The 16333-nt window shown below is 41.2% G+C and overlaps 1 protein-coding gene across 2 annotated transcripts in view; it reads right to left on the bottom strand.

Annotated features, from left to right (window-relative positions):
* Window positions 1-16317, bottom strand: part of LOC114661056 (zona pellucida sperm-binding protein 2-like) — a 35019-nt gene extending 18702 nt beyond the window's left edge. For both annotated transcript variants that reach the window (XM_028814165.2, XM_051933574.1), the window contains exons 1-6: window positions 16163-16317; window positions 14443-14522; window positions 12413-12493; window positions 10490-10614; window positions 6885-7046; window positions 50-88 (exon numbers count right to left, since the gene is read on the bottom strand). In XM_028814165.2, the coding sequence (XP_028669998.1) occupies window positions 50-88; window positions 6885-7046; window positions 10490-10614; window positions 12413-12493; window positions 14443-14522; window positions 16163-16167 (492 nt within the window). In that variant the 5' untranslated portion in view covers window positions 16168-16317. The remainder of the gene's footprint in view (window positions 1-49; window positions 89-6884; window positions 7047-10489; window positions 10615-12412; window positions 12494-14442; window positions 14523-16162) is intronic.
* Window positions 16318-16333: the final 16 nt, after the last annotated feature.

The following is a 16333-nucleotide window of genomic DNA, read 5'->3' as shown; positions in this document are numbered from 1 at the left end:
ACCTGGACATAAATAGGTGACAAATGGTTAAAAGAAAAACCAAGCTTACCACGGCCTGTGGAGAAGGAAAGATACTTCCAATTGGCATCTACAAAAATAAGTGGAGAGGCACCATTAAAATTCAGTAGTCAAGATGGACAGGCTAACAAATGAAGCCACCTACAGGATATTGAAAAAGTATTTGCCCCTTCCAGATCCTCCTATTGTAAAAGATTTACTGAATGTTCAGTCTGGTGCCCTTTAACCAAGTTATTTGGATTGAAGACAAACTTCTGCCATTCATGGCCAGACATTCAATCTCAGCCGATATGGAGGCAAAGTAAATGCATCAATGCCTTCAACTGGAAGGACCTCAAAGCATGATGGCCATTTGTCTTCTGCAATTTAGTTTGGAAGACTGGACCATGACTTGCCGATTTAAGGTACTGCCATACCATCTCTATGGAATTTAAAGCTTTAGCTTTCTAGTCAAAATCCAGGCCTAATCTGAAGTGGCCTAGTCACTCAGATGTACAGCTTCTTACTTTCCAGCTTTCCTTCCACTTGTGTGGTCAATGTGTTATATCAAACTTCTCCATACAGCTTTTCTTTCAGATCAACCTTGTGAAGTGTGTGCAGCCCCACTGCGCTACATGTCTGGCTTCAAAAGCACCTTCATGGCCCGGTCACAGAGCGTCCACCGGCCACAGAAAACTCCTCACCATGACAAAAAGTTAGTGTACGTTGGTCAGCGACCAAATGCCAATATGGGGGTGGGGGTATTTTAAGTCTGGCAATGACTTGGCCCACTTAGTCTCCCAAGGGGACCTTCAGGACAATTGATCCCAATCCCAGATCTGCAGCCATGCGATCAACCTGAGGAGGAGGAGGATTAGTACCTGGACTGAAGGAGGAAGCCAAGGCAGAATGACTAAGTCACTGCTTGCTTAATGTGACTGTTAGAGTGGTAGCTCCCACCTCAATAAAAATGCTGTTCCCGTTTGATGTTAAAGCTGATCATTCTGAAGATTGAGACAGCCTCTGGTTTTTGGCGTGTACGACAGGGACTCGCGTCAACCTCCTCTACTTTCCCTCTTTTGCCTACATTCATGTTATTCCCTCATCACATCCATACCACTACAAAGTATGGTTCCGTCTCTCCGACTTGTGCCTCCAATGGTCTTTCTTATTCAGTCCTTTTCTGCAGCGCCACACATCCATCTCAACGTTTACATTTCCACCACATCCAACTTCTCTTGTGCTCCTCTTCCACCCACGTCTGCACCAAACAGCGAGAGTCTTAACCTTACCCAAAATCCCCCAATCACCACACTACTCCTGAAACCTGACAACGGTTTCATCCACAGTGCACTGTTCATTAGATCTGCAACTAAAATTTTTTCCATCTCTGGCTACCAGTGATCCTAGATACTTTGGGATACCCCACTCTTTTCAACAGCTCTCCCTACAGGCCAGCTTCTAAATCCTGATCATTAAAGCTTCTATTCTGTCTTCCATCTTCCACTCTTTTCTGGTGCTACACAACACAATGTCGTCATCAGCAAACAGCCTGCACCGGGTTTTTGGTTTGGACTTTTATCCTGGGATTCAACACATCTATAACCAAGTCAAAGAGGTAGGCACAATCCCACTAAAGAGGTCTGCAGCAGGGTCTCGAGTTAAAAGCAGTGTTGGGGTAACCAAAGTCCTCACTCCCTTATACAGATTATGGACAACCCTCACACACTTCTCTGGTTCTCTTCTGCACCTGTAGAGCAGGGGTGCTCAATGTTAGTCCTGGGGAACCCCTGTGGCTAAAGGTTTGTTTCAACCAGCTTGTTTTTAATTGGACTCCTGGGCTAAGTGAACGTTACTTCCCAGATTTTTTTTTTTTTTTTAAAAAACCAAACTAAAATGTACAAAAAGTTATGGGAATAACTTTCCCCTTTAAACAATTCTCTCATCTTGAAGTTCATTCTATTTTTCCAGGTGTTCTAATTGTTTAATCAATACATTGTTTTCTAATTAGTGGGTCTGACACCAAAGTAGTTGCAGCCTTTGATTATTCAGTGTTTGCCTGGCTGAATGCTCATTTTTAACTGTCATTAAGACAGGGAAAACTGTAGAGAAAGGGCCAAATAATGAACGAGTGTTAGAAATGTCTGCTTTTGCTACAGATTTAAATGCTTAAAATGTCTTCTAAATGTAAAAAAAAAAAACAACAAACATGCCTTTGCTTTAATGTAGAAGAGGAAAAGAATACCAGCTAATTGATAGTAATCAGGCGTCACCACAGATTATGAATCTGATTGGAAGAAAAACCTGTAGCCACAGTGGGCACCCAGGACTGACTGGTTCCCAAACTATCCTGGGATACCCACTGGGGCTGCAGGTTTGATCTCATTAGCTGGTTTAACTTATTCTGCATTAAAAAAAAAAAAAAAAAAACCCCAGTATAGTTTTTGCATACAAAAGTTATAAATGCTTGTTTCCCCGCCCCCCCCCCCCCCCCTTTTCCCATGTAGTTTGCTCCCTTCATTTAATAGGGGCAATTAACCAGCACAGCAGACACCTGGGATAATGAAAGCAACGACTTCAGTGTCACTAATTAGTAAATCAAATAACCAGAACACCTGGAAAAGCAGAATGAACATTGTTGAAAATACTGTTAAAGCTACACATTCCCCTATAACTGCTTATTACATTAATAAAAATCTACCAAATGTAGTCCGATTTCTACACGAACTCAAAGCCTAATTAAGAGTAATTTCCCCGTCTAGTTCCAATGAAAAACCAGAACAAAAACCTGCAACCACAGGGGGTCCCCAGGATTGAGTTTGAGAACCCCTGCTCTAGAGGATACAAGTTTAACAGAGCACCAGCTCACCACACACGACTACATGATAGCTCAAGGATTACCAGTTGTACAAATGTTAAAAGCAAATTTTTAAAAAAAGGTATTAAAAGTAGAGCAACTGTGACCAAGACCTAGCAGGCAGGGGTTCTATTCAATAAGGGCGCGCACAAAAAGGCGACCTTCAAAAGGGCGACCTCAATTGGGCGCGGAGAACAAAAGCGCACATAAATAAAAGCGATCTTCAAAGGGGCGACCTAAATTGAGCGCCGAATAAAGGCGAGCTTCAAAAGGACGACCTCAATTGAGCGCCGAATAAATGCGCGTGCAAATAAAGGAGCGCTTCAAAAGGATGACCTTCGGAGCGAATTGTCCTTGATTATGCTAATAGACCGCATCTCTAATATCTACGTGGCATTGCACATAATCTACAGCTTCAAGTGTAACTTGCTTTCACCTTTTTATACATTGTCATTGCCTTAATCTAATTTTCTGTAATTTTGAAAACGAAATAGAGAGCTTTAGAAATAGTTTGTTAGAAGTTCATGCATTAAATTGGATGTGTTAATATTCTTGCTTTCACCTTTTTATACGTTCAATCATTGCCTTTATTTAATTTCTGTAATTTTGTTGCATTTGCCTTTATTCGCTGCGCCCAATTGACGTCACCCTTCTGAAGCACTCCATTATTTATGCGCGCAGTTATTCGGCGCTCAATTGAGGTCGTCCTTTTGAAGCTCGCCTTCATTTACGCGTGCCTTTATTCGGCGCTCAATTGAGGTCGCCCTTTTGAAGATCGCTTTTATTTATGTGCGGTTTTATTCGCCGCGCCCAATTGAGGTCGCCCTTTTGAAGGTCGCCTTTATGTGTGCACCCTTATTGACGGATACCGCAGGCAGGTGCCCCCAAGGGAGTCTGGTTTTTCAAAAGGTTCTGTATGCATTTCCATGCGTCATCCCAAAATTCTTTACTCTATAAAATTGGTGTGTTTTATGCTCTGAAAGAAACCAGGAGCACATAGGCGTGCGAGAAAATGGGAGATAGGTAATTGAGAATGGCAGTCACTGTCAGTTGTCCAACTTTGACATTTCCTACTAAAACCACCAGAGGCACCCAAAATGAAAGATTGTAAAAACCCACACGAGACAACTACAAGGGAAACACTGCTTTCTCTCTCACTTGCTACCATCAAACCTGGCTGAACTAAAAAGCAGCTGCCACCCAACACTGCTTGCTATGGATCAAAATAAAAAGTGGATTGAATAAAGTTGGGCATTACCTAATTGAAGGTTTTGTTTACATCTAGCAAGGAATGTCAGTTCAGGTTATATTAAGAACCTGATATGACAGTTTAAAAAGTTTTCATGGGTAGCAATTAGATCTACAATGGTAGGCTCCCAGGAAAGCCCTTGGCTTCTGTTAACTATCCTAGAAATGGCTGCACTAATACGGTGTCATCTTGGAATCCCAGCAGGAGCGACACTCTTGAACATGTAGGTATTTGGAAGTTGAGCCCTTTAAGAATAAGCACTCTAAAAGTTGAATCAGTGAATCCCAGGAAGAGAACCTCTTGGCAGCCCAATGGCTTCTGGACCCTGCAAAGGTAAATTTTTCTGCGAGGATAACCTGCAGTGTCAGGCGGAGCACACTGAGGTGTGCGATTAGAGTCCTTGAGATGCAAGGATCCCAGAGGTGTGCTAGAAAACCAAGACTATTTTAGGCATTTCTAGTGTGAACTAGAAGCCAGCCTTTGAGTGATCCATTCACAGACCAGGCATTAACCCAATTGCTGTCGAATAAACACCCCAAAAGGTTGTTCTGACATTCTAAGAATATGGTGGAGTTGAAGCAGCTCTAACATTCCACCCGACGTCTAATCTATAGCTATTGTAAGCACTTAGAAGTTATTGCTGCCAAAAAGTTATTAAACCCTGGTTTTGGATGCTACTTTCCACTAAGCACTTTCAAAGTCCTAGCTTAGCTTCACTACCAGCCTTAGGATAGAACAGTCCACATATTTACTGCCATCCATAAAAGAGTTCTTGGGAACAGTCCAAGCCATTTTCAAACAAGGTTAAGAACCACAGAGGAAATATTCAGGCAAACTGCAGCCTAGAGGATCAGCCTCACTTGTATTAAAAGGTGATGAGGTGACATCATCCAGAAAATTGCTAGAAGTAGTAAAGGTGAAGAGAAAAAGGTAAAACTTTAATGAGTGAGGGCCGAAACTAATCTACAAAGCAGGTCTCCATCTGAAGGTGGATGTGGGCCTAACCATTCCAGCTCATCACCTTCTGTACCAATCACCACAAACTCCACCAAATGTTGATGCGCTTTCAACTTCAGTTCTCTAGGACTGGAAATTTAATCTTTTAGGTAATTGTTTTCAGACCCTGCTAGCTGGATAAAAAAAAATAAAATTGAGCAAGCATAACTAAACATTGTGACTTGAGGGAAACTAGTCACAGGCTCTGAATGGCATGCTTTAGAAGTAGGAAATCTACAAAAATTTACTTTTGCACAACATGGCCTGGTTCATCCAAGTTACCCCAACCTCTCCCTTTGTACCCCTGAAAATGGATTCCACCATTCCAGGTTTCACTAATGTAACTTGAGCAAATTCAGAAGCTCATTTCAAGAGTAGCAATAAGTACACCAGGCACTGGATGCAAAAAACGAACATTGAACCCAGAAAGGGGAGCAACAGGGCTGCTATATCAGAAACTTAGAGATCCCTGGTTTAAACCCATCTGGAGGGCTGCAGTTTCATTCCAACCCTTTTCTTAGGGACCCGTTTGTGGTGAATTAACTTTTGAATTTGGACTTTAAGATTTGTTCCCTGGAATTTCTCTTCTGTATTGCTTTATTTCCCCCCCCAAATTAAATGTGAAGCAAGTGAGCCAGAGGACCATCTAACTTGGGGCCTGAAACGCCAACCAGTTGCTTCATTAGGTGACTAGTCTTGTTAATTAAACCCCTTTAATTCCATGGCTTATTGCTACTCTCATTGTACAATAGCATACATGTCCAAAATTGGATTCTCCAAGAGCCGTTAAAGGTTTTGGGGACCTGAGCAGATCAGCATTCCTGAGACCGCCACCCTTTATTTTCAGACTAGCTGTGTAAGGCCATGCTGTAAAAAGACTGGACTCCTAGAAGCCATGGATTCTGGCACATCAATCAATCACATAGGTTGTGCATTAGTGGCTAAGTGAGGTTCATTTTGCAGATGTTGCTTGCTGTCTAGCAGCGGCCAAGAGTTTCTCTTCAGAGGTTTCTTTTTGCTTATGTGCTCGCCTTGCTTGTGTATTAGCGGCTAAGAGTTTCTCAGTGGTTTCACTTTGGTGACAGTCACTTTGAGCTTCATACTGTGGCCTTGCACTTCTGGGCCAGACAGACTTCCATACGTAGACATGTTTGTGTATATAACGGAGTCGGTCTTCAAAAGCAAGTCAATGAAAATTCAAAAGTTAAATTAGCAGCAACAACAGGTCACCAATTAAGGGTTGGAATGAAAAGCTGCAGCCACTGTGGCCCTCTAGGACTGGCGATTGAGACCCCTGGTTTTAACCATAGCAAGGGGAATTTGTTTCTTCCACACCTTGAAAGATGCAAATCCCACCCAGGTAGGGGGCAAAGTGTTAAATCTACAGTCACAAGTGTTCCCTTGTTCAGGTTCTCTCCACCCCCATCTTGTACCAATGCTGCCAAGACAGGCTTTGGCCCAACATGACCGAATTGGATAAGAACACCCAAAAATGGTAATTCACCCCTAATGGTTTTAATGAGTTTTTCCCTCCGATTTGCTTGCCTAAGGCTCAAAAGGAAGAATGAAGACTATCCCCTTTGGTCCAATATACCTTCAGTTTGGAATTCAAGCAACAATCCCGACACATTAAACCAGCAACTCATCCCAGCAATCAGTAATTTAATGATTCATAGTTAATGACAATCACTCCTCAACATCTCAAAGAAACCGACAGCATTGCTAAATTTAAAAGCCCCTAAACACATGCTAATTAGCCAGTAGGTTTGCGTGTGGGGGACTCACCTCCATGTAGTTTGTGGTACAGTTGGTCTTTCCCAATTGTTCTGGAAGTGAAATAAAGTCAGCCAGTGGCCGGTTGCAGGACACTCTGTAGGTTGCATTGACCCATCGATTCTGAGCAGACAAGTAGTAACTGATGAGCACTCCAAGACTGTAGACATTTCCCTGCAGAGACATTACAAGTAGTGTTTGTACTGGTTGAGTGCATGAAGAGCACTCCACAAAGTCCAAGACACAGTACCTTTGGTTCAAGTAATAAGCCATTACTCCCAACTTACCCAGCAGACACTTGGCTTTGACCCACAAGGGCGTTTGCAGGCACATCACAATGTTCTTCACAGCATTGAACACATGATGGGTGAGCTGGGTTGTTGGCAAGACTTGCCAGACAATACATGTCATACATTTGCAGGAATCAGCTAAAACCACTACCATTAGCACATTCGATAAAAATTCAACCCAAAGCTCAGTTCCATCCACTTTACCAATCAATATAAAAAATTCACATTAGACAGACTATGGATTGAAAATTGGCACAAAAAAGTAGATGGGTATGTTAAGTGGCATCCTGTTAAAGCTGCTTTCCTGCATAAGAGGGATGATAACCAATTACTACTCTCCATTTTTATACATCTTTGTTGGAAATGGTGAGGTTTGAGTGTGTCAGGTTATATAGCATGGTGTGTGGAGTACAAGTCCAAGGAGGATAAGGTCAACCTTTATAACACTGGTGAGCCCTCATCTGCAGTACTGTGTGCAGTTTGTCTCCTGGCTACAAAAAGGACACAGCAGCACTAGAAGAAGGTCAAGAGAAGAGCGACTAGGCAGATTCCAGGTCTACAGGGGAGGAGGAAAGAGCCGAGCCTTTACAGTTTAAGCAAAAGTAGATTAAGAGGTGACATGATTGAAGTTTATAATTATGAAGGGAATTAATCCAGTGGATTGAGACTTATTTTAAAGTGAGTTCATCAAGAACATGTGGACAGTTGGAAACTGAAGGGTAAATTTCACACAAACATTAAGAAGTTTTACACAAAACGTTAGACACTTGGAACAAGTGACCGTGTGGTAGACAGTAAGACTTTAGGGACTTTCAAAACTCGATGTTTTTTTAGGAAGAAATATGGATAGGACTGGCAAGCTTTGTTGGGCTGAATGGCCTGTTCTCATCCAGACTGTTCTAATGTGACTACAGTAGTTCTGTCTGGCAAGCTAGCTGCCCTTGCAGTTTAGAATAAAGTTCTCACCCTGTAGTGAAGGTGGCTGTGCAAGTCAAAAATGGCACCAAACAGGAACAGTGTTCTGTCATACACTTGGTGCTCCTGGCACACCTTCTGACCACAAAATCTACGCATGTGTGCTCAGTATGGGGATCAAAGTTCTCGTAGAGTTGTCTAGGAGTGGATTGAACGGTTCAGATATGGCCATACTAGTGTGACAGGTGAAGAGTGCGCCGGACATCCAGCTACAGCCACGACAGGAATGAATGAACCTTGGAACGGATTTGCAAAAAGAATTTTTTGCTGAGGGCATTAAATAACTTTGTACAATGCTGGGAAAATTGCATTGCTAAGGAAGGGGACTACATAGAAAAGTGATGCAATTTAAGAATTTCAAACACTTAAAAAGTACAGAAACTTAATGTACATCCATCCTACTATATAAATACAGGTGTATCAAATTAGAATATCAAAAAATCCAGTAATTCAATTCAAAAAGTGAGATTATACAGTGAAATTTCAAGCATCTTCACTTTGAGGATTATGGCTTATAGCCAAGGAAAACCCTAAATTCAGTATCAGCAAATTGCTGAAGACCAAACTGAAATGGCCTGCTCAAAAGTATGTCCATATATGCACTCATTACATGGTCGGGGCTCCTTTTGCATGAATTGCTGCATCAACACAGCGTGGCATTCTGGGGGGGGGGGGGGGGGTGGGTGTGTGTGTGTGTGTGTGTGTGAAATCAGCCTGCGGCACTGCTGAGGTGTTATGGAAGCCCAGGATGCTGCTTTGATTGCAGTCTTCAGCTCGTCTGCATTGTTGACTCTGGTGTCAACATCTTCCTCTTGGTAGATTCTATATGGAGTTTAGGTCAGGAGAGTTTGCTGGCCAATCAAGCACAGTGATACCACAATCCTTAAACCAGGTATTGCTACTTTGGCAGTGTGGGCAGGTGAATTGTCCAGCAGGACTTGGCACATCTCCATAAAGCTTGTCAGCAGAGGGAAGCATGAAGTGCTCTAAAAATGTCCTGGTGGATGGCTGTGCTAACTTTGGACTTGATAAAAACACCAGGAGATGACATGGCCCCCCAAATCATCACTGACCAGAACCTTCACACTGGACCTCAAGCAACTTGGATTCTGTGCCTCTCCATTCTTCAGACTCTGGGACGGACTTCCAAATGAAATGCAAAAATTGACTGGGAGGACTTGACCACCGAGCATCAGTCCAGTCAGTTTTCTCCTTAGCACAGATAAGACTTCTGACATTGTCTCTGGTTCAGGATTGGCTTGACAAGGAAGGCTATGACAGTTGTAGCCCACGTCCTGGATATACAGGTTTGTGTGTGGTGGCTCTTGAAGCACCGACTCCAGACAGTCCCCCAAATTCTTGAATGGGCTGTGCTTCACAATCCTCAAGGCTGCAGCTATCCCTGTTGCTTATGCACCTTGGTGTCACTTTTTCCTTACACTCAACTTTCCATTAAAATGCTTTGCTGAAGAAGTTGGTGGTTCAGAGTGCTGTATCAGTGACCTTTCGTGGCTTCCCCCGCCTCATGGAGGGAGGTTGTCCATGACGGTCTTCTGGACAACTCAAGTCTGCAGTTTTCCCCAGGATGGTGTGGCCTACTGAACCAGATTGAGAGACATTTCAAGGCTCAGGACACCTTTGCAGGTGCTTTAGGTTAATTAGCTGAGTGGAGTGGGACACCAGGGGTCTACAATATTGAACTTTCACAATATTCTAATTCAGAGATACTGAATTTTGGGTTTTCATTAGCTATAAGCCATAATCCAGAAAATGAAAATGCTTGAAAGATTCATTGAACACAGTGATAAATTCACTTTGATATTTCAGTAATTCAATTCAAAACGTGAAACTCCTATTATAAAATTTATTGAGATGCACCTGTATAAAAACCACACAATTGCTCTCCTACACTCAAAGCAGGGTTCAGAATTTTGGGGAGCACACACTATGGAGGCTATGCATTTGTCATGGAAGAGCAAGCTGTATAGACAGGAGGACATTCTACTTCATACCCAATTACTGTACAACAGACATTCAAGACTGCAGTGGATGGGTGGTCTTAGATGATCAAAGTCTGCCGATCATCTAACATTTTCAGCCTCATTCTCATCCATCATTACTACAAAAGACAACATTCTATGCTCCACAGGTCAGACAGGCATCCAGCCCTGCAACTTATAGGTAAAACTTGGAGGTTGGTGGCAAGAATGGCACTCCAACCACTAAAAAAAAAAGGTGCTGGTGTCACCCACTGCACTCAGGTGGTTTAGTGTGTGGTGGGTGCAGCAACAAGCTACTAGCACATGTGCCCCCCCCAATCTCGGGTCAGTAGCAACCTGGCGTCTTACTTACAACTCTCTTCACTTGACACGAAGAATACTGAGCCGTCAGCACAAATGACCCCACAGACTCCACGGAGTAAAAGCATTTCAACTCGTACTCTGGATCCAGAAGGATCGGCAAAGAGGTTGTTGGATCTGCATGGACAGAAATGAAAAGGAGCTTCTGACACGATGCCACAAACCTTAGCCTTGCAGGAAAGTCCCAGAAAGTGTAATTTTGTTAACCGTTTTAAGGCTATGTGGCCTACTAAACTGACAGGGACTTTCGGAGCAAGTACATTTGAAAGCTCAGTATAGGGGGGGGGGGGGGGGGGACTTTCACAGAGCTGACCTTTTGGTGGTTAAATGTTTTATAAAAAGGTTTAAAAATAAACATTCCCCACTGGTTTACTGCAAGCATTTACAATTTGCAGTACTGACTAATCAAAGGCATTCAGTGTTGCAATATCCAACTTGTATTTGGCAAAACCGGAAAGTTGTGACCAAGGAGAATAATTGATGCATACCACTTTTCTACATTCAACTGCACTGACTTTAGCAATGATGTAACATTTTTGTGGACTTTTCACATCTTTTATTTTGTTACCAGGATTGAGTTCATGAATTTTCAATCAACAACTCTATAAACCCACAACACTAAGCCTGCTCTGTACTGGGCTAAAGATGCAGCCAAGAGGACGCCGAGCTGCTTAAGTTAAAGTGCAACTCACTGAGCTTTGGTGGACTTGAGGGGTTCAGATAAGCCCAGCTTGTAGATTTAGACAAGTTACTCACCAACAGTATGTTGAATACCCCCACGGTAAGAAGGGGGGGGTTTGAGCACCACACCACATTACTTGGTTGTAGGTGGATTAAAGCAGGTTATGAACAAACATTGCATGTTAAGAAGCCTGCCATATATAAAGCTATAATGTATGCAATTAGAAATGAAATTTGTTGGCGGAGCAAGTGTGAAAGACCACTTTGTTATTTTAAAGCTATCCCAGGTGGGAAAGAAGTGACTTTTTTTAAAAACCAAAAAATAGACATTAAGTTTGAATTAATAGGTTATTATATATTACTTTAACTAGCAAATGGCTCTTACCTTTCCTTTTTGGCCACCTTTGATTTATAAATCGATATAGATATAAACAAAGGTGGCCAGAAAGATAAGACCCATTTGCTAGTTAAGTTATTAAATGTTTGCAGATAATGCATAGTCTATAGGGGGTTCTTATTAACCCCCCCCCCCCCAGTTGAACTGAATTGGTATATTCTATTTCATGTCCCACGGACCACAGATTGGCCTCCGTGGCCTGCCTTGCCAAGTGTAAGGCATGCCATTTCAAGTGGTGCCTTAACGTGCTCAGTTGTATGTGCAGGGCTGTTCGTTTAGAATATACTGAATAAGTAGGACAGAAGTCACTCATCCTTAAATACAGAATGAATTGGAGTTTTAAAACCTTTCCTTTTATTCTACATGTGTAACAACTTCTCTATTCTTGTGGACTGTGCTTGTAATTTTGCAACTAAACCCTTTTAAAAATGAACCTTTTTAGATTGATGATTCTTTGGAGTGTGACTGGCTCATGCTTGATCCTGCCTTACCTACCATCAGCTACAGAACGTACACTTCTGGCAAATGTACCATCAGAAACAGACCAAGTTGCAAGCAGAATCTTAGCAACAAGAGTCCTGGTAATGCAATTTTAGAAGAGGTCCGGACCCCACTTTCATTTTAAATTGGATTATGACAAGTCTCCCCCCACCCCTCTCCTTTTCTATTTTGTTGAAATCAAACCACTTTGCTTAAAGCTGGTTAGGGTGGGCTTATCGAATGCTCCCCAGGAACACTTCAGGACCAGATGGAATTCTCTACCAATGAGCTCAAACTGGTTATTGAAGCTTGTCCCAACACCATCCAATCAGGAGAAACAATGGGTCACAGACTCACCCAACACATACAGCCGATTTGAAGCCAGGGCTACACTGGGAAGCTGTACAGACAAATAGACGTTGGTACATGTCACAGTGCCTTTAATATGGAAAGAAAATAGAGAAATGGAGTTTAATATTTTGACAATACAGAAACAATGTAAAAAGCATGCCACATGATTCCCCCATTCCATACCTTGTCTTTCACACCACATTGGTATTGAACAGGAAGGGTTGACAGCCATTAACTACACCGACTTAAAGGCAACAGTTCACAGGATATACTGAAAGTTAAGGGACTGGTGCAAGTAAAGTGTTCTACTGTCCAAGGTTAGGACCTCCATTCCCAGTAAGGGAATAACACGTCACTCTGGAGCAACAGACAATATTGTCAGAGGGGGCTTTAAGAGATCTAAACTTCATGTGGCATATTTCAGCAGCTGGCTCCTCAATTTTCCCCAAAGCGACAGCAATAAGCACTGCACCACCACAAGGTGTCCCCCTTACTTGGGCCAAAATATATTTCTGCTTTACTACATCAAGGAATATTTTGAAAATAAAATATGCAAATAAGTGCAATACAAAAATGTGAGCATAAAAAGGCTTCTATTTAAATTATCAATGACAAAAAAAGCCACCACATGACCAGCTCATCTGTGCCCCACACTTTCTATACAATCCCAAACCATTGCGAGACTTGTCACATTGGTCACTTTAAATCCGGCTTATTTCAATGCCTACATATATGTTTGGTATCATTCTTTTCATAATTTAATCGAACTTTGAGGTTGTTAGATTCCTTTTTAAAAATTATAAACCAAATCAAGAAAGTCATGCATCAAGCATAATGGACCTCAGTTCAATGGGAATACTCCAAATCGACAAGAGTAAAATATTTTATTCTCATTTCAGGATTTTTCCTCTTAAATTTTACATATTTATAGAAATGTGATTTTGACTTTTTTTTTTTTACATTTACAGATTAATATGGCCACAACTGGGGGTTGCCCCCACCCCCCGTCTGAAAATACAGGTGAAGGCTGATCTCTCCGCTCAGCCAAACAATGGTGAGCTTAGGAGGGGTGGAAATTTTTGCTGAGCCAGAAAGAGCAGCAACAAGCCACAGAATTAAATAACTGCTTTAACAGCAAGAATCGGCTTCTCATTAGGGAATTGGTTAGAGTTTGAAATCCCAGTTTAGCTGGTTATTCGTTGGCTCGTTTCATATCTCATATGTTTGGCGGTCATTTAATGAATAAATTTAGAGGACTGAATCCTTAAAAACAGGGCTATTAAAATGAAGGGAAAAGGAGTGAATTAGCAATGCAAACTGGGCACCAATTAGGAAAAGGGTTAGAATGAAAACCTGCAGCCACTGCAGCCCTCCAGGTCCAGAGTTCAACACCCCTGGTTTATACTGTTAAAATGTACTAAATGGCTAGGTTTGTATAATGCAGCTTTAACATTTGGTCTGGCCATGTACTCCATCTGCAGACCCACTAATTAGTAAATGAAGTAGTTACAGCTTATCATTGTGCCCCAATGACCATTAACTACACATAAAATTGGAGGTGGGAGAAGGATACCAAAGCTTGTGTCAGTCTGAACATAGTGAATTGAATCACTGTCACAGCTTGTGTTAAAACACTGCTGTCATGGGACCCGTGACATTTGAAGCTTCAAACCTCAGTGCTTCACTGGTTTGACAGTGTTTAGTCGGTTTGACAGCTTTGGCACTAAACGAACAGGTAGTCTATATAAAATGCAGCATTCTCATCCAACAATGTTGGGTTGTGAGGAAAGATTTAGAGCTTTGGTGACAGATGGCAACTAACAGCAGAAAACGGTGTTCAAAAGTTTAGCATAAATTGACAAGGACCTTAGAATAAAATGAACTTTTACTGGCGACATGAGGCTGAAACAATGAGTGCTGCTGCACTTGCACTCTTAAGTAAAAAGGTCCATAAGATCAGAACAGCCCCCTCGGAGTGAATAAATACAATCTTAAGATACCAATCATTTAACAATATTCACACAAAAAGAAAATACCTGGTGCTGCATCTGCAAAAATGATTGCGTTCATCCATATAACACAGTAAGCTGCCACACAACTGCCAATAGTAGACCAACTGTAGTGAGAAAAATAAAAAATAAAAAAAAAACTACTTGTCTAACAAGATTAAAAACACACTAAAAAAAATTGTTAAAAAGTACTAAAAATAAGGCAACAAATCACAAGCAATATTTGAGATTTAATATACTGCACTGAGTAAACTGAAGTTAACTTACTCATATTTAATCAATCCTTTATTTTTGATAAATTTTAGTGCCAAAATTGCACAAAAAAATTAATGTACCATACTGTGCTGGACAGTAATGATTGTATAACAAATGCTAAAACTCCATATTTTGATCATACCCAGATAGTCACAACCGAGTTATATTTTCAAATGTAAATATCCTCCAACATTTGATTTAATTTTCAAATAATTTTTACTGAATGACAGACATTCAAATGTCAATGCAAATTTGAACTTGTTTAAGGCAGCAGAAATTCAAATCTTTGATAAAATTTGAAAAAAAGATTAAAATGATTCTTGGGTGCAGGCATGTCTTGCCAATATTTTTGCAATTGTCTTATATGAATGCATTATATTAAAATCAGTTAATTATCCAAATAATGCATTGAACTAGGAGTGAAGAATTGACCAAATATTACTCATTAAGAATTCTACTGCAAGGCTTGCCTTTACTGAAAATTGTCTTTGGGAAAGTAAATATTTAGCAAAAATATACAAATACACGGTTTTTTTTTTTTTTTTTTTAGCAAAAAACGAGACGCTAGTTCATTACAATTGGCACGGCATATGCGCCAACATTCAAGTGAAAAGTTATTTATTTATATACACGAGAATGGTAAACCGGATGGCATGGACGCAGGCACACGACGATGGGACCATGAGACGTACTGCGCAGGCGCGTACAGCTCAACTAACGGAAATAGCAAATAAAAGAACCGCCATATTGTGAGTGGCACTACTGCGGAGTGAGGTTAGGAATAATGTGCTGCTTGGGATTTACAAACCGCTGAACGCTTTACACCAAATTCAAACACAATACAGCTCAACGATACACACACGAGCCCACCTAGATAAGATCAATGAACACAGGCGCCTACAACAAGCGTCAGAAACTGCGGAAGCAAAGCAGGCACGGGTTGAGACACTACGGGGTCCGCAAAGCAACAACGAAATTGAAGGTGCAGTCGACTCTGTGCGAGGCCAAATTGCACTTGTTAAATGTAAAAATCAGTTAGCCGTTTTGTGTTTTTAATTTTTCACACATGCAAGATTTTTTATAGTGCATGTTAGTGGTCTCCCCTCGACTTTCTCGTATTTTCAGATATGTTAGATATTTGAGAAGCCACAAGACGATTATAATTTACATTGGAAAAAAAAAATCAAACTAATAAGTTGATTAAATCGGACTCTACAGCGGCATTAAAAAAAAAAAAGTTTCGGTTAACGGAAATGCACAAAAGCGGAGAGAAATCTACGTTTTGTACTTAATACTTGGATGTAAAATTTGGTTGAGCGAAGTGAAAGCGGACTCCAATAATTGGGCTTACAGACACACCGATAGAATTCCAAAAACGGTATTTTCAACCTACAGCGTCGACAGTCACCAAAATCTCGAAATAGAATTTTTGAATGACTGCAATACTATCCTTATACTTTGTATACGAAGAGAAGAAAAAAAAACAACTTACCCCATACTTTCGGTTACCAAAACGTTCAATAATTAGCTTCCTTCAAAACGACATAAAAGTACTTTTCCTTGTTATGTGTACATATATAATTGGTGCTTCGCAAAATAAAGAACAAAGCGTTTTAAGAAAAGCCAACCAAGAAGGCTTTATTAAAAGCCGCCATTGGAAGTC

The sequence above is a fragment of the Erpetoichthys calabaricus genome, chromosome 11 (genome assembly GCF_900747795.2).
Source record: "Erpetoichthys calabaricus chromosome 11, fErpCal1.3, whole genome shotgun sequence".
Classification (NCBI taxonomy): Eukaryota; Metazoa; Chordata; class Cladistia; order Polypteriformes; family Polypteridae; genus Erpetoichthys; species Erpetoichthys calabaricus.
The sequence above is the reverse complement of the archived record's forward strand: the minus strand, read 5'-3'. Positions and strand labels throughout refer to the sequence as shown.